The sequence below is a fragment of the Cnephaeus nilssonii genome, assembly GCF_951640355.1.
Source record: "Cnephaeus nilssonii genome assembly, chromosome: 10".
Classification (NCBI taxonomy): domain Eukaryota; kingdom Metazoa; phylum Chordata; class Mammalia; order Chiroptera; family Vespertilionidae; genus Cnephaeus; species Cnephaeus nilssonii.
This window is the reverse complement of record NC_137081.1, coordinates 55,734,133-55,752,960: the sequence shown is the minus strand read 5'-3', so window position 1 is coordinate 55,752,960 and position 18,828 is coordinate 55,734,133. Positions and strand designations below refer to the sequence as shown.

The window sequence follows — 18,828 nt, the reverse complement described above, 5'->3', positions numbered from 1 at the left end:
ACTAGTATAACAGACAAACAGATCAATGAAATAGAGTCTAGAACTAAACCCTTGCACATATGGTCAATTGATTTTTCAACAAGGTGCCAAGATAATTCAAAGGGGAAAGAACAGTTTTTTTCAACAAATGGTGCTAAAACAACTGGATATCCGCATCTAAAAAAATGAAGTTGGACTTCTACTTTACGTCATTTATAAAAATAAAGTAGAAATTGATCACACACTAAATCTAAGAGCTAAATCTATAAAAGTCATAGAAGAAAACATAGGTGTAAATCTTTGAGACTTGGGATTAGGCAATGGTTTCTTAGATATTACACCCAACAAAAGAAAAAAAAAAACACAGATAAAGTGGACTTCATCAAAATTTAATACTTTTGTGTAGTAAAGGGAAAAAATATTTATATCTGATAAGGGCCTAGCATCTAAATTTATATATAAACAACTCAACAACAAAAAGACAACCTAATTTTTGGTTTGTTTTTTAAAAATATATTTTTATTCATTTCAGAGTGGAAGGGAGAGGGAGAGATAGAAACGTCAATGATGAGAAAGAATTGACTGGCTGCCTCCTACATGCCTCCTACTGGGGATCAAGCCCGTAACCTGGGCATATGCCCTGACCGGGAATCAGACTGGTGACCTCTTGGTTTCTGGGTTGATGCTCAACAGTAAGCAACACCCAGCCAGGCACCTATTTTTAATATGGGCAAAGGATCTGAATAGACATTTCTCCAATGATATAAAAATGGCCAACAAGCACACTAATCACCAGGAAAATGCATATCAAAACCACAATGAGAAACCACAAGGATGGCTATAATTTAGAAAGCAAACAAGTGTTAATGATATGGAGAAATTGTAATCCCTATACACTGCTAGTGAGAATATAAAATAGCATAGCTGCTTTGGAAAATAGTTTGGTAGTTCCTCAAATGTAAGCACAGAGTAACCATCTGACCTACCAATTCCATTCCTAATTATACAGCCAAGAAAACTGCAAACAGATGCTCATTCAACTTGTGCATGAATTTCCTAGCAGCATTATTATAACAGCTAAAAAACTGAAACAATCTAAATTCAATCAACTGAAGAATGGGTAAGCAAAAAGTGGTAAATTTATAAAATGGAATATTATTCGGTCATGAAAAGACATGAAGTACTGACATATGCTACAACATGGATAAACCTTGAAAATCTGCTAATAAGTAAAAGAGGCCAGACACAAAGGCCATACGAAATGTCAAGAATAGGCAAATCCTTAAAGAATTAAAAAAAAACAAAACAAAACAGAAGAAACCAAATAAACAAATAAATATAAAGATGTAGAAATGAAAGAAATGTTTAAGTTGTCTGAATAAAATACAAGTAAAACAACAACAACAAAAAATAGGCAAATCCTTTGAGACAGCAAGTAGATTAGTAGTTGCCAGGGACTAGAGAGAAAGGGAGTAAGGAGTGACTGCTAATAGGCATGGGGTTTCTTTTGAAGTGATGAAAATGTTCAAAATTAGATAGTGGTGGTAACTGTACAACCCCATAAATATACTAAAAACCACTGCATTGTTCACTTATAAAAGGGTGAGTTTTATCATGTAATTACATCTCAAATTTAAAAATATTTTTTAATTTATTTTATTGAATTTATTGGGGTGACTGGTTAATAAAATTATATAGGTTTCAGGGGTACAATTCTACAACATATCATCTACATTGTATTGTGTTTACCAACCCAAGTCAAGTCTCCTTCCATCACCATTTATCCTCCCTTTACTCTCGTCTATCTCCCCTCTCTCACCTTTCTCCCCTACGGTAATCACTATACTGTTGTCTGTGTATTTGTCTATGAGGTTGTGTGTTTTTTTTCTGCTTAATCCCTTCACTTTTTCACCCAGCCCCCCTAAAATTACAGTTACATGGTGGCATAAGTTACCTAAACATTTATTTTCCATAATCCAGCAATTTTCCACCAGTGTGCTGCAAGAATTTTTAGAACATGCAATATCTTAACTATTTAGTCAGGGGCATTGACCTCTTTCCCTTAGATTGTCAAATAACAAAATGACAACAGCCAGCTAACAATAGCCGTCTGGTGTGACTGAATCAAAATTATACCTATTTTTTATCAAATCGGCAAAAAGTAATATATTTTTTGGTGTGCTGCAGAATTTTAGTAATTAGTTTATGTGCTCCATGAGATGAAAAAGGTTGAAAATCGCTGCCATAACCTAGTGAAAATATATTGTCCTCTACAAAGACATAATCTTTTGCTAATCTTACCAATTTTCAAATCATCAGCCAGGCTTTCTTTTGTAAGATTCAACAATTCTCTCCCATCGATGTTATTCATTTTGAAAACACCAACAAGGTCTTTCAAATCTTGTGCACAAAGCCACGCTGAGACATCATCTTCGGACCAATCTTCAGTGAACTGCTTCAGTTGCCCTTCTGTGCTCCTTGCTTAAAAAACAAACAAAACAATCTCACAAACAAAGAGGCAAGTGAAATAACAACAAACAAAAGAAAAACTGTTTCCTTTATATATTAAAAAGTAAATAAAATGTCCTTAAATCTGTGTTTTACTATTTTAACATCCCTTTGAAATTTTTCAGAACATCAAATAGCATATATAATTAAAGTGCTATTTAATACATTAAATACTACTCTTTTGGAACTTTTTTTGCTGAATGAAAACAATTTTTCTTCATTATATAAAACTCTTATCAGGAAAAGAATTCTATTGGCTCTCTCATCTGCATATTAGCACCACTATTTGGTTAATTTTGGCAGTGATAAAAATAAATAAAACTCTTAAATTATGTGTCAGAATTGCTTGATGAGGCCAAAATAAAACCAGCAAAATAAAACTATGATTTCTATTTTGTTTGTAGGCTATATTTATCTGAAAAAAAAAAATGAGAATGGAGTATAAATAGCTTACAAAACTATGGGACGTGTGATATACACGAGTGTGCACCCAAAGTATTTATTGAGTTTTAACATAGGTAACTACTTTAACACTGTCTTCTCTAAAACTATTTTTAAATTATATTTAAATAAGGACATATACTTTATACTGAGGAAAGCAATGTTAATAATTTGTAAAAAAAAACAACAAAAAACTGAATTTCTGATTTTAGAGGTGAATGGGGTTGAACTGGGTTAAATATAACGTCCTTACTAACCTTGGCCAAGTGTTTCCGGGTCAAACTGCCAGATGTTCACTGTTTTGTCCATTGAACCAGTAGCAAGCAAAAGTATATTAGGGGCAAAGGCACAAGTTGTGACATACCTAGTTAATAAAAATAACTATTATGTATCCTCATACTAATTTTTTTAAATTATAATACAAAATAAGGTTAAGTTCAGACCTGGTATGCTGAGTCAATGTGTGAAGTATATTTTCAGTATTCTGAAAAACAAAACAACAACAAAAAAATAGCTTTACATTTACTCAGGCAAAAGTTACTAATAAAAATTTGTTTGACACAAATGCTTTATATACTCTATGTGTTTTAATATTATTAGTTACTAATATAGGTTGAAACTTTACCCAATGAATAAAGAATAGCATCTACACCTAATAAAATTATCAGGTACCTATTTTACTCTTTCTTAATTATCAGCACTGATGTCTACTGCCCACTTTCCTAGAAATTTTTAGTATAATGTATTCTTGACTTTTGCTGATGTGTTTGAACTTACTAATAGTAACCTAAACATCTATTATGTGAAATAATTTGTATTTTTGCTATGACATTTGACTTGCACCTACTGCAAGACAAGTGAGTAGAAATTAGTCACTTAGACTCTGAATACACTTACTAGTAGCTGGCCCTCCACTATCAGACTCATTGACATACTTTATGGACAAAATTTAATGTTATGATTGTTTTTGTAAAGTTAAAAATCTCATGACAATTTCATCAGAAATATTAAGGATCTACTTCGCCTCTTTTGAATATTCTTCCATTTCCTGCCAGACTCTCAGTGGTTTGAACCTCTATATGGAGGGCTAGTTTAGATTCCTGGCTTGACCAACGACACTTTATTTGCCATCTCCATTTCATTTGCTGGCATAGCTACAGCTTGAACACGATCATTGTAAGTCTTTCCTCAACACTGACTTCTCCTGGAGAATATTTTAATAAACTAAATCTTCACTATATTTGAATGTTGATTTTTCTTCATACTCATGCAAACGGTCTTTTTTCATATGGTTTTACCCAAAACTCCCATTCTCCCCAAACAATTATAACCTACTCTTTCTCATAATGGTCTCTAAATCTAGCCAGGACTGGAACAGTGGTTGACCACTCTCAGCTATATACTCACATAACCTGGGGTAAACAATTCACCCTTTGTTGTTATGAAAACCTGGTGTAAAACTTTAAGAATAATTGATATAAAGTGATATTTTGGATACTGATGTTCTTTACATCTGTATTTTCTTTGCTCAGATTAAACATCTGTCCATTTTTAAATCATTACTGAAATATTCAAGGACTTTTCCCAGAACCAGTACCTTACTTGCACAACTATTTCAGCATCTCTGAAAAAGTTCATATTATTGGGCACATTAAACAGGATAAAGGTATGTATTTTTTTCATCTTGCCTAACTAAACTTGAAGTTTAGTAGCCTAATAAATAAACATACTTTACACAGATCACACACCAAGATTTTTAAATACTTACAATGTCATACACTATAACAGACTTATCCACTGATCTTGAAAAGAAAAAAAAAGTATGAGTGAAAATTCTATAAAAAAAGAAAAAAAAATTCTATAAAAACAGTACAGTATCTATTTAGTATTTTAAAATAATTTAAATAACTTTTTCAGAAAAGGCTAAAATATTAATGTACATTTAGAATGCACTTTTTTATCTGTATAAACTTTTATCTAAACAACTACATGCCATATATGAAATTTATCAGAAAATGATAATCTTTATTAAACAGTAGCATATGCAACTTATACTATGTAAGCCATAAAGAGAATAAGAATTTGTCATGTATAAATAAAACACAACCCCATGTCAAGTTAGTAACTCAAAGGGAAAAACCACTACAAGGAAAAGGTATTACTTGCTACTGGTTTTTGTTTCAGATAGCATTGTTCTTTATCATTGACTAGAGGCCCAATGCACGAAAATTCATGCAAGAATGGGCCTTCCTTCCCCTGGCTGCCGGCACCGCCTTCGCTTGGGCCGGAGCCGCCTTTCCGCCTTTGCTCCAGCCTGGAGCCACCTTTCCGTCTTCGCTCTGGCCTGAAGCCGCCTTTCCACCTTCCCATGCTGCCCAGAGGCCCGGAGCGGCTGGGGCAGTGAGTAACACCCGTGTCCCTGCCCCCGGCCACTCAGCGCCTATGTATGCAAATTAACCCACTATCTTTGTTGAGTTAATTTGCATACTTGCTCCTGATTGGCTGGTGGGTGTGGCAAATGTAAGGTCAATTTGCATATTTCTCTTTTATTAGTGTAGATATGGCTGTGCCTTAATTACTAATCAATATAAAGGTCTTGATTGTGACCCATTTTTGAAAATTATAATTCTAAACTTGATATGAACTCTACATGGTTTCAGTTAATGGTATAAAAATTAAAAACAACCATCAGGGCCAGTTTTCTCAGTGGTTAGAGCATAGGCCTACACATCGAAGGGTCTCGGGTTCAATTCCTAGTCTAGGGCACATAGCTGGGTTTCAGGTTCGATCCCCTGATCTGGGCGTGTGTGGGAGGCAACCAATTGATGTGCATCTCTCACATCAAAAATCACGCCCTAACCGGTTTGGCTCAGTGGATAGGGCGTCGGCCTGTGGACTCAAGGGTCCCAGGTTCGATTCCGGTCAAGGGCATGTACCTTGGTTGCGGGCACATCCCCGGTGGAGGGTGTGCCAGAGGCAGCTGATAGATGTTTCTCTCTCATCGATGTTTCTAGCTCTCCCTCTCCCTTCCTCTCTGTACAAAATCAATAAAATATATATATATATATAAATCACCAGGAATTATTCCAGTGGTGGAAAAAAAATCATCAAACAAAAAAAGGCAATACTATACAAAGTACATAATGAAAAACAACAGATAAATATGCCCTATATGGTATTTTCCCCCTTTGGAAATGATGTTTATACCTCATGATATATGTTGCAAGGCAAGAAAACATAACAACACAAGTGTTACTACCCTCTGTACAACTTTAACCCTTTGCACTCGCTTGCTTTTTTCTCGAGCTGATACCGATGCTAACCGTGTCGAGTCACACTGAACATCCGAGTGCAAAAGGTTAATAATAAATGTACTTATTAAAAGGTAGCTGATTATAGTCTGACCACAGGAATCATACCTATAGAAGCCTTAAAATTCCTTTCAATCAGAGTTAAAATTCCTTGTTTAGTAGGTTATTGAGTATTTATAATGCATCTTGAATGCAGCATCTGTGTCATATATTCAAAGTAAGAATTATACTTTAAATGTTCAAATGTAAAATAAAATACAAGAAAATGGGAATCATATAATGCATTTGGATGCCAAAAAACACACATATTTATAGCATTAAATGCTAAATTTCAGCCAAAAAACTTTAAGAGATCATACTCACACCTAACATTAGTTGAGTATGTATATGCTAGACATAATTTACAGACATTTTTATTTAGTCTTAAATCCCTTAAGGTACAAGGTATTATTTCTGGAATATCAAATTCTTAGGGAAAACTCAATTACTTCTGAGCATCCTCAAAAAAGGAAACTAAAAGAAAATTCCAATTTCTGAGACTACCACTGGTACAGTTAAAATTAATTCATCCTAATAATATATAAATTAGAAGCTGAATCATGATTAGCAATCTTAAAAGCATTGTATTGGGAAAACAGAAATTAGGACAACAAGCAAGAGTTCACATATAGGAATAGCAAATAATAAGACTGAACAAATACCATGCTCATGGACAGGAAGAATTAACGTCATTAAAATGTCATACTACCCAAAGCCATCTACAGATCCAATGCAATCCCTACCAAAGTTGAAGGTATCACATCACTTGATATGAAACTATGTTACAAGACTATAGTAATCAGCATGGTACTGGTATAAAAACAGACACAAAGATCAATGGAACAGAACAGAGTCCAGATATAAACCCATATCTATATGGTAAATGTCTGTTCTATTTCATATCAAAATGGTTTAAGGAAATTACAACTAAATAGCTTACCCCGAGACTAGCATCTGTCCATTGTGAGAAAAAGCACAAGTCAGAACAGGAGCACTGTGCCCACTCAGCGCACTTTTATGTTTTAATTTAAAACCTGAAAATAATAAGGTAAGAAAAATTAGCAAGCTGACCCTTAGAATTCATTCTTATGTCAAAGCTATTACACAATTATTTATTCAATTAATCTTTGAGTGCCCACAGGACACAAATGGAAAATATTCTCATACAACTCAGATATTGGAATCTAGTGTGATTAAGTGGTTTCAAAAGTTCAGAATAGGTAAAGAAAATGGTGTGCTCAGCAAACATTAGACAAAGGATTGCTATAATTATCAAATTTTAAAAATATATAAAAATTTAAAGTATATTATAATCTTTGTATTTGACTTTAAAATGTATTTAATAATATTAAATATACTAGAGGCCTGGTACATGATATTCATACACTGGAGGAGGGGGATTCCCTCAGCCTGGCCTGCACCCTCTCACAGTCCGGGACCCCTTGCTCCTTACCGCCCACCTGCTTGCTGCTCCTTACTGCCCAGCTCGCTGATTCTTAGCGCTCAGCTCACTGCTCCTTAGTGCTGCCGTGGAGGCAGGAGGGGCTCCCGCCACCGCTGCTACACTCGCCAGCCGTGAGCCCAGCTTCTGGCTGAGCGGCGCTCCCCATGAAAGCACACTGACCACCAGGGGGCAGCTCCTGCATTGAGCATCTGCCCCCTGGTGGTCAGTGCACATCATAGCGTCTGGTCATTCTGGTCCTTCTGCCGTAATGGTCGCTTAAACTTTTATTATATAGACTAGAGGCCCAGTGCACGAATTCATGCACCAGTGGGGTCCCTTGGCCTGGCCTGCAGGGTCGAGCCAAAACTGGCTCTCCGAAATCCCCCGAGGAGTCCCGGATTGTGAGAGGGCAGAGGCCAAGCCAAGGGACCCCACCCAGTGCATGATTGAGACCGGGGAGGGACGTAGGAGGTTGGCCAGCTGGGGAGGGACCGCAGGAAGGCTCTAGGGCATGTATAGCCCGTCTTGCTCAGTTCCGATCGGCCAGACCCCAGCTGCAAGCTAACCTACCGGTCTGAGCGTCTGTCCCCTGGTGGTCAGTGCATGTCATAGCGACTGGTCAACTGGTTAACTGTCTGCCCCTGGTGGTGAGTGCATGTCATAGTGAGCGGTTGCGTGTCCTTAGCATATCATTAGCATATTATGCTTTGATTGGTTGAACGGACAACCAGACGACTGGACACTTAGCATATTAGGCTTTTTTTATATAGGATTAGTTAATAATATACATATATCAATTTCCCAAGTGCCTAAAAAGAATCAAATACCAGTAGCTTTTAAAATCTGATATTAAATATTTTCTCATTTCATAAATGAAAAATAATCAATGGTAATTTATACATCTTATAATTCCAATATATCTTATAACATGCCTACCAAGTATGGTAACACTAAAATCTTTTGCGGCTTTCTATAAGCTCTTGAATAATATCACAACTATTTTAAAGAAACTCAATATATTTTAGTAACAGCCTATAAAAATAATTATTAAGAAGAAATTGCCCTAATCGGTTTGGCTCAGTGGATAGAGCATCGGCCTGCGGGCTGAGGGGTCCCAGGTTCGATTCCGGTCAAGGGCATGTGCCTTGGTTGCAGGCGCATCCCCGGTGGGGAGTGTGCAGGAGGCAGCTGATCGATGTTTCTCACTCATCGATGTTTCTAACTCTATCCCTCTCCTTTCCTCTCTGTAAAAAATCAATAAAATATATTTAAAAAAAAAAAAAGAAGAAATTGCCCTGGGGGTGCAAGGGGACAAGGAACTAAGTGAAACCTATAATTTTCTTAGACCTAATAAAAACTTTTTTGAAGTGTTAATAGCTCTTAAGATGGGCAAGTATTTAACTAAACAAAAAGATCATTAGAGCAAGTTTCAACAAAAGGAAAAATAGATATATTTGTTTTTTTTATTTATTATTAAATATGTATTTTATTTCTATTCAAAATAGAAAAAAAATACATTTTTATCTGGGAGAACAGACATGGGCATTAAAAGCACTGTTTAGAACATACAGATCATAATCAATCAGTAGGCATAATCAATCAAACAAAGCAAAAAGGTTACGCTACCAACCAAATGAAGACCAAAAAACTTGCAATATGACCATAAGAAAAGGTTATATTCTCAAATATAAGATCCATATGTCCGACTACTCTCCCCCACAGATAAGCAATTAAAATAGGGTACAAATGGCATAAATACTTTATAAATTAACATTAATAAACTGTTATGTATATCTTTTTAAGATTTTTTTTTATTGATTTTTAGAGAGAGGAAGGAAGAGAGAACATCCATGTGAGAGCAAAACATTGGTTATGTGTCTCCTGCACGCCCCCTACCAGGGATTGAGCCCGCAACCCGGGTCTGTGCCCTGACTGGGAATCGAACATGGACGACACCCAACCAACTGAGCCACATAAGCCAGGGCTGCTATGTATATTTTTTAAAGAATCAGTGTAAAGACACATTTTCCAGACAATGTATAAAAAGCTTTACTTTTAAACAATTTTATTTAAAATATATTGTGTTATATTCCATAAATGAGTGAGATCATGTGATATTTATCTTTCTCTGACTGGCTTATTTCGCTTAGCATAATGCTCTCCAGTTCCATCCATGCTATGAACAACATAAACTGGTGAACAAAAACAGATCCAGAGACAGAGAAGCATCGATCAGATTGTCAAACCTCAGAGGGAAGGTAGGGGAGGGTGAGGGTAAGGGGGATAGATCAACCAAAGGACTTGTATGCATGCATATAAGCCTAACCAATGGACACAGACAACAGGGGAGTGAGGGCATGAGTGGGGGGGGGGGGGGGGTGAGGGGGAAATAGGGGAATAAAGACACATATGTAATACCTTCATCAATAAAGAAAATATATACATATTAAAAAATATATATATGTATGTGTGTGTGTGTGTGTGTGTGTATATATATATATATATATATATATATATATATATAGTGTTTAGAACATCTACAAATATAGAACATCTATATATATGACTATGTTCATGGCTTCTTATAAGAATTTTACTTTGACAGGAACAGAAGGCAGAGGTAGGATAGACGAGAGAAATAAAGGAACTCTTATCCTCCTCAGCAAGTAACTGAATAGATTACTATGTGTAACCTAATATGCAATGAAATAACTACCAGGGAAATTTCCACAAAAAGAAATGAATCTCTTTCCTGATAATAGGCCCTTCTTTATACACTAGTATAATGACAAAGAGTCTCTCTTTGACCAAACTCTGCCAGATTCTTCTGAGTTGTCTTCTCAACTAGTCCTTGATCTTGGCCTATAAAAACTAACATAGTTTCTAAGAGCTCAAGGTTGCATCCCCAGCTTGACTCTAGCCTCATTAAAGTGCTTGCACGAGAAAACTCAAGGCTGTCAAAAAATTTTTACTATTTATTTCATCCAACACCTGAAGATAGGGTTCCTGACTCCCAGGCCCTGTGGGAAGTTAGTAGTTTAACTTCCTTAAGCTCCAATTAGCAAACCAAGATGGGTTTCACATGAATCAACCCCCCATCTTCCTGCTTTTTGTTAACTTTTCACTTCCTTGACTCCACAGAGCCCCTAGTTACCACCTCCTTATTACCTTATTCTTCCTTTAAAATGCCCAGTCATCTCTGTATACCCTGAGGTTGAGTTTAGTTCATGCTGGACTCTTTTCCCTATTGCAATAGTGTATTACTGGTTAAAATCTGTGCTTACCACTTTACTGTCGCACTTTGTTTATCTTTCATAATAATTATGAACAAAATGTAGTCTGTGATATAACTGAAGCTTATTAGATAATAAAATAAGAATATTTTTAGGCGTCTGAAGCAAATGGCCAATTGACCATATATTTCAGAGTTCCCATTAAAATGGTAATAAAGGGCCCAGCCGGCATGGCTCAGTGGTTGAGCGTTGACCTATGAACCAGGAGGTCATGGTTCGATTCCCGGTCAGGGCACATGCCCAGATTGCGGGCTCGCTCCCCAGTGTGTGTGTGTGTGGGGGGGGGGGGGAGGGGGAGCAGGAGGCAGCCAATCAATGATTCTCTCTCATCATTGATGTGCTATCTATCTCTCCCTCTCTGAAATCAATAAAAATATATTTTAAAAAATAAAAATAAATAATAAAATGTTAATAAAGGAATTAATAAAGATAAATTCACATCAATGAAGAGAACAGGAATGGGGCATCAGCAAACCAGAAACTGAAACCAATTTTGGGAAGGCAGAAAGGGAATTAATTGATGAGGTAGTTCAGAGGAGTAATAGCCCAGAATGCCTAGAGAAAACTAATCTGCCCTAGGAAACTCCAAAAGATTTGGGATTATCAACAGCTGGGGGAAAGGAAAGTCTGAATGACACAAATATAGACCTGGAAATAGAAAAGGTAACTAAAAGTCTGTTTATGAAATAGTGTCTTCCTCCCTGACCTGCCACAGCATGTTGCTCCACAGCCAGATGCTCTTCCCCAGGCAAAGATTTCTAAGGAAAATAACCGCCAGGGGAGCTCCAGGGCAGTTCCAGAGGTCAGAACCCCCAAATTCTCTAAGCTCCCAACCTCTCCCCAATAAGGGCAACTACCCACCTCCTTATACTAAAGGGAAGTCAGCAAAACAAACCACCATGTGCACAGAGCTTCTAAACATCCTATTGTCTAATTTTTAAATGTCAATGGAATACAAGACCACCAGACATTTGCTTTAAGTAAGAACAAAAAAGAGAAAGATCAGGGTAAACCAAAAAAACAGCAAAGAGCAAACAAGGATGATCAGGACACAAGGGAACTTAAAAACAAAACAGTAAGCCTTTCATTGATATCCTGAGAGCTTTTGAGAGATCTTGCATTCATAAAATAAAAGGAGGACACTATGAAAAAGAAACAGAGGAGATGAGCTTTTAGAAACTGAAAATGTGATCGATTAGTTGAAAAAACTCAGAAGAAGATTAAAAGATAAAGCTAAGGAATTTTTCAATGAAGTGGAAAAAAGATAAAAAGATAAACAGATAAATGTGGGAGGTGGGCGGGAAAACAGTTATAGAAAATCATGTCAGAAGGTCCAACACAATTAATGGGAGTTATATAAAGAGAGGAAGGAGAGAAGAAATAACATAAAGGGACACTGTGTTCCAAAATTGAACGACTTCAGTTTCTTCACTAAAGGGTCACCTGAAGGAATAGTACAATGCACGAGGAAAAGACTCAAGAAAAACAATAAACAATAACTACAGTGAATAAATTTAAAATCTGGTAGTAAAAACCCTATTTATAGACTACTAGAGGCCCGATGCATGAAGATTCATGCAAGAATGGGCCTTCCTTCCCCTGGCTGCTGGCACCTCCTTCGCTCTAGTCCGCACCGCCTTTCAGCCTTCCCACGCTGCCCAGAGGCCCGGAGCAGCTGGGGCATGTGGAACATCTGCGCCGTCGCCATGGCGACGACACACACGTCCTGCCCCGCCCCTTGGCGCCTGTGTATGCAAATTAACCCATCAGCTTTGTTGGGGTAATTTGCATACTCACTCCTGATTGGCTGGTGGGCGTTGTGAAGGTACAGTAAATTTGCATCTTACTCTTTTATTAGTGTAGATGTGTGAAAACCACCTAAAGTGTTGAAAACAGATAAAGTGCAAAGTGTAGTTACCTATGTGTGTGCTGGCGGTGAGGTCACAATCAGCAGTCAGCACAAACTTTTTAAAACATTTGTATGTCTTACTCTGATTAAAAGTTCTTAAAACATTTCAATAATCACTCTTAGATATCCAGAGGACCTTAGGCAAAAAGTTCAATTAAAATAGAAATTTTATCTGGATCACAAACAATTTTAGAGAACTACTAATTGAATACATACCTAAAATATGGCTAAAAGAAACAACCCAAATTTTGGTCTGGCAATCCTGACCACATGATGCCAATCGAAAACACTGAAGACCTTGTTCTCCATCTAAAAATGTAAATTTATTAAAAATAAGTACACAATAATTGATAAAAACATTTAAACCAACAATATTTCACTTTCTTATACTGACATGTTAATTCTATTCATTTAAAGCAGGGGTGGGGAACCTTAGGCCCAAGGGCCGTATAAAGTCCAAGAAATCATTTGGTCTGGTCCTGCCAAAGAATGAGGGGTGAGTTCATTAAATTGAGTCCAGGAGGTAAGAACAGGGGAGGCTCATCTGGAGTGACTTCTTTCCAGCTGAAATCTAAAGAGTGAACCAAGTGAAGGGTCCACATGTAAAACCCTTAGAAAATCTTAGAAACACTGAAGAAATGGAAGAAGGCCAGTGTGGCAAGAAAGTGCATGAGGCCATGTGTGATTTGAGATGAGGCAGGGAAACAGAACATGTAAAGTACTTACAGGGCTTGTGTTTTGGGATATGACAGTTTATCTTAAACATTATTTTAACAAGCCAGGATGGGTCTGAAATAGGGGAATGCCAACACCATCCTGCTGCTGTTTAGACCTGAGCTAGCCAACAAGGTAATGCCTGGCCACATGTGGCTACAGAACACTTGAAATGTGGCTAGTCCAAACTGAGATGTGACGTAATATACACAGCAGATTTCAAAGACCTAGTACCAGAAATATACATATACTAAAGAGTCTGATATATTTCTTTGTAATTTCAATGTGATTAGAAAACATAATGGAAAAGGATGATGCCTTAAAATGAATAAAAGGGCTCCTTGTTTGATGAAACAAGAACCAAAAGTCATATACAAATTACAAATAGGATTCACTAGTGCTTAAAAGAATAAAGTGACTAACCAGAAACTGGCTGTGAAGAAAAATCGCAGCAGGTCATTCCAAGATCATGTGCTTTTTCACTATGCAAACATCTCATGTTATCATCCCACACTGTTAAGTCTCCACATGAGGAGCCAGTGACAAAGAGGTTTCCGTCGGGAGAAAATGCACAGGCCACCAAGGAGCCATCCTCAACACTACCACATCTGGAACAAAAGCAAAAAAAAAAAAAGGAGGTTTTCATTTCATAGCATCTTTTACTTTATAGCACAATTTCTTGGCTATTACAGAACTAGAAAGGGTCATAGATGTCTATAGAAATAAAATATTTTTACGCTATAAACTGAAACCTGCTTTCTAAAAATAAGAGGACTTAAACATTATCTTAACTAACATGTTCAAGCCAAACCAAAGTTCACATGCCTTCATATTATTTTCCCGCACAGCAAGTCAGTATGTATGGACACATGAAGATATACAAAACTTAACAAAAGTGATGACAACCAAAAATATAAACTAGAGTCACATATTTTTTAAAAAGATGAAACTATTTTTATTGAATAACATGTTATTGGGGTTAAAGATACTTTCAACTTTTGTATTAAAATCATCCAAAAGCAATAGTAAAGGCCTTTCACCTCATCTTCAAATGCAAGTTCTTTATGAAAAGAAAATGCTGTGAACGAGTTAAAATGATCTTGGGAAGATAAAGAAGCACTGTGCTAGTGTGCTAACAATATCACTTTCTCGTTTAGGGAAAATAAACTAGTAAAAAAACGACGACTGGTGCAGAGTCCCATCCAGTGCTCCAATCTATAGCAGTATCATTTTATATCATTAATCACATACATTGGGGAACTATAGAGGCAGAATTCAAAGATTCCTCAGCTGACAGCTGTATTTCATTTCTAGAATATAACTTAAAGACATTCCATTCTCTCTGTGCTTTCTCTTTAAACAGTTTATTAACATCACTTGAAACACATCAGCTTCAACCCAAAGACCTAAACCTAAACGAGCAGCACTTGTTTACCAGCTGGCATCTGTGCTCTGAATGATGTTGAGGGGTAGGGAGAAGGGAAGGTACATTAGGCTATTTTAATTGGTAACAATGAAATGTTTATGGTTTCTAAAGTACTTAATGTCACTGAACTGTACACTTAAAAATGGTAAATTTTGTGTTATAAACATTTCGCCACAACGTAAGTACACAAAAGTACATAGTTTTAATGTTGGTAAGTTGTAAAAGAACATTACTCATGTAAATTAATTGATGTGTTTTTATCCAACAGGAGTTTTTCAGGTGTTGGTGTTTTTTGTTTTTTGGGTTTGTTTTTTTTTTAAGTAATGATAATACAATACCACTCTAATCACAAGGCTCTTCCTTCTGGGCTTGATCTCTCACCCAGCAAGAATCCCGTCAGGAAATAGTTGTGTCTCTTACTAGTGGGACATACCAACCATTATTATTATTATTATTATTATTATTATTATTTGTTAATCCTCACCCAAGGATATTTTTTCCATTGATTTTTAGAGAGAGTGGAAGGGAGGGGGAGAGACACAGAAAAAGAACCATCAATATGAGAGAGACACACTGATTGGTTGTCTCCAGAATGCACCCCAACCAGAGCCAGGGATGGAGCCTGCAACCGAGGTACCTGCCCTGGACCAGAACTGAACCTGTGACCCTTCAGTCCCAGGGTGAGGCTCCAACCACTGAACAACCCGGCCAGGGCCATTACTTTATTAAGAACACTTGAGCCAACGAGCTACAAAAATCAAGAATCACAGTAAACATCTGTACTTATGACCTTCCGAAGACAGGTCAAAATATTTTTCCTTGTGATGTCTGAAATTTATCTGAATCTTAAAGTCATGAAAAAAATCTTTTTTTTCTTTTTTGGTAGGCCTGTTAAAAGGACTGAAAACGGAAAGGGTTTAAATATTCATACCTATGTAATTTGTATGACTGCGCATTCCACAAAGTAACAGTTCCATCAGCTGCCCCTGATACCAAGCAAGTGGAGTCTGGGGAAAACCGGCAAACCCTCACCGGGCTCCCACTGGGCTGTGCCATCACTGCCAACGTCTGTCCATTCTGAGTGTTCCATAGGACAGTGGTTCCGTCTGTTGAACATGATGCCAAAACATGTCCTGCAGGGGAGAAACAGCAGTAGTGGACAGCATAGGTGTGAAACTTCAATGGAGAGTGCGCCAATTCAGTGAAGTCACTTAGGAAGTAGAGGCGAATTGTTTTGTCCAAGGAGCAAGTAGCCAAGAGGGAAGAGGAGAAGGCACAACAGTTGACATCATCGCCATGATCAGCTAATGTGTGAATTAGTTTCACCATGTTCTTCAGTTGAAGTAAAATATCCTGCAATTTTTAGATAAAGGTTACTTGATCCTCGAAAGCAAATAAATGCCAACTTGAATCCATACACAGGGGCCAGAATCAATTTAAAAATTTGTTCAATGAAAGCTCCTACATTCATATTTTTAAAGGACAATGTATTGTACCAGGGATAAGGGTAATTTGGCAGGAAAAAAAAAATTTATAAGACTATAACCTCTAATGATGATCACAGTCACCATTGCCATACCAATTAAGTTCCGTAACTCCTAAAACAGAACCTCCTTAACTTCAAATTGAGTTGACATTGAATATCTAAAATGTCAGATATTGGTTTTACCTTTGAAGACTTTCCCTTAACTCATTATTTCTCCTCAGTCTCATTCCAGATCTGCTCACCTCAACTCAAAGAGATTTTCACTATTTTAACAGTCTCGGCTGCTCCTTCCATAGGATGGAGCCAAGGCCATGCTCTGCCTTTAAGATGCAGAAGTGTAGGGTCCACTCATAAAGACTAACAAAAGGTTTCATTCAAAATGTAAATGGCAGTGTAGTAAACTATCATGTCATGCGTTGTCATCTTGTGTGATAAAGAATAAAATGAGGTGAAGAACTAAATTAATAAATCCAGGAAACCAAGAGAAGGAAACTGACAAATTTAGAATAAAATCCAAACTCCTCACCAGGGCTTACAAAACCCTATATGATTTGGCTCTTGCCTGCCACACTCCCTCTCCCTCATTTCTTTCCCTCCTCTCTGGCCAGACTCCTGATCTTCAGTCGTCATAAAGCGGTTGAAATTCTCTTCCCTTGTCCTTTGGGATCCTATCTTGCATTTAAATCTCAATTTCAGGGTCCCTCTTTGGAGAGGGTTTCCCAACCTAAAGCAGCCCCTCTCTAGCCTAGCACCGTGGTCGGCAAACTGGGGCTCGCAATGCGGCTCTTTGGCCTTGAGTGTGGCTCTTCCACAAAATACCACGGCCTGGGCGAGTCTACTTTGAAGAAGTGGCATTAGAAGACGTTTAAGTTTAAAAAATTTGGCTCTCAAAAGAAATTTCAATCGTTGTACTGTTGATATTTGGCTCTGTTGGCTAATGAGTTTGCCCACCACTGGGCTAGCACATCAATCCTCTGGGTAGCAATTACCACCATCTGATATACTTATTTGTCTCTCCCCATTAGAATGTACGCTCTAAAGGAGTAGAGATCTTGTCCGTCTGGCTCATTCTATATCCACGGAGTGTAAAACAGTGTTCAGGCACATACTGTGCTCAAGTAAATACTTGTTGAATATTTATTCTTTTCCAAACCCCCTTTAAATATTATGTGGACATAAATGCAAAAATGAGAAAACTTAAAAAGTTACCAATAGTTTAAGAAAAATTCTCACAGTGGAAAAAAATGGTGTAGAATGAGGTAATAAATAATCAGCTCTGAAGGGATAGGTATAACCTTGGATTGTAAAATTCATATTTTGTTCTAATCTTACAGTAATCTCTACAAAAAGGTGGAGCATGCCTTTTCCCATTTTCATCTTAGCCCAAAAGTTCAGCCTCTTTTTTCAAACACAAACTCCAATAAAGCCTGAAACACACAAAAAAACACACACACACACACGGGTAAACTCCTGGTAGATTACCGCCTGCGTTATTACACTGAAAACAAGCAGGATCAGCGGTCCTCTCCGGCGCACCCCATCCCCACGGTGCAGCGCCCACGGGTAGTTTTCCCGGCAAGCTGGCTCCACGCCCCGCGGCGCCCAGCTCCCGCCGCAGTTCCAGGCCCCCAGCCAAGCGCAGAGACCGGCCAGCCCAGCAGCTCATTTGCAGGAGCACCTCAAGCCCCAGGGGGTGGGCGCCCGCGGAGGCCTCGGCAGTCACGCCAGACGCTACATCCCCGGGCGAACGGAGTCCACTCGCCCGCGTCCACACACACATCCCCATCCGGTCCAAAGCAAACCCGGAAGTGCCAAGAAGCCCCCCAATCAAGCCCGCGACTCACTCCCCCGCACGCAGGGACCAAGCTTTCGCCCGGCTCCGCGAGCCAGCCCGGCCCGCGCGGACTCAGCGGCCGGCGGGAGCCCGGCTTTCCCGGGCGCGGGGACGGGAGCCCCCGCGGTCCCAGCGGCCCCGCCCGCACAGCCGCGCCGCCCCCGGGTCAAGGTCCGGGCCTGTGCCCGCCGCGCACTTAGATCCAGACGGAGGGTTCAGACACCCCGAGCGCGGGGTTGGCCCCAGGGCTCCCCCGCACCTGCCGCTGCCGCTGTTCAACTGGCCCATGGGGGCGGCCCCTTCCACCTGGAAGACCAACACGGCGAGGGACCCGCGCTCAGGTGCTCCGCTAGCGGCGCGGCCCACGTGACCCGCAGGTGAGGCGCGGGCGGGCCCGGAGCAGGTGAGGCGGGCGGGGCTGGCGCCCGCTGGAACCCTAAAGCG

General features: G+C 38.6%; 1 protein-coding gene across 3 annotated transcripts in view; it reads right to left on the bottom strand.

The window, feature by feature from the left end:
* The window catches only part of WDSUB1 (WD repeat, sterile alpha motif and U-box domain containing 1), a 56,505-nt gene extending 37,677 nt beyond the window's left edge, over positions 1-18,828 (bottom strand). For 2 of the 3 annotated variants that reach the window (XM_079782916.1, XM_079782918.1), the window contains exons 1-9: positions 18,644-18,828; positions 15,996-16,417; positions 14,062-14,246; positions 13,141-13,233; positions 7,219-7,312; positions 4,697-4,730; positions 3,372-3,412; positions 3,186-3,292; positions 2,281-2,460 (exon numbers count right to left, since the gene is read on the bottom strand). In XM_079782916.1, coding sequence (XP_079639042.1) covers positions 2,281-2,460; positions 3,186-3,292; positions 3,372-3,412; positions 4,697-4,730; positions 7,219-7,312; positions 13,141-13,233; positions 14,062-14,246; positions 15,996-16,393 — 1,132 coding nt within the window. In that variant the 5' untranslated portion in view covers positions 16,394-16,417; positions 18,644-18,828. Of the gene's footprint in view, positions 1-2,280; positions 2,461-3,185; positions 3,293-3,371; positions 3,413-4,696; positions 4,731-7,218; positions 7,313-13,140; positions 13,234-14,061; positions 14,247-15,995; positions 16,418-18,394; positions 18,622-18,643 lie in introns of those variants that run through there. The other variant, XM_079782917.1, reaches the window with a different exon arrangement.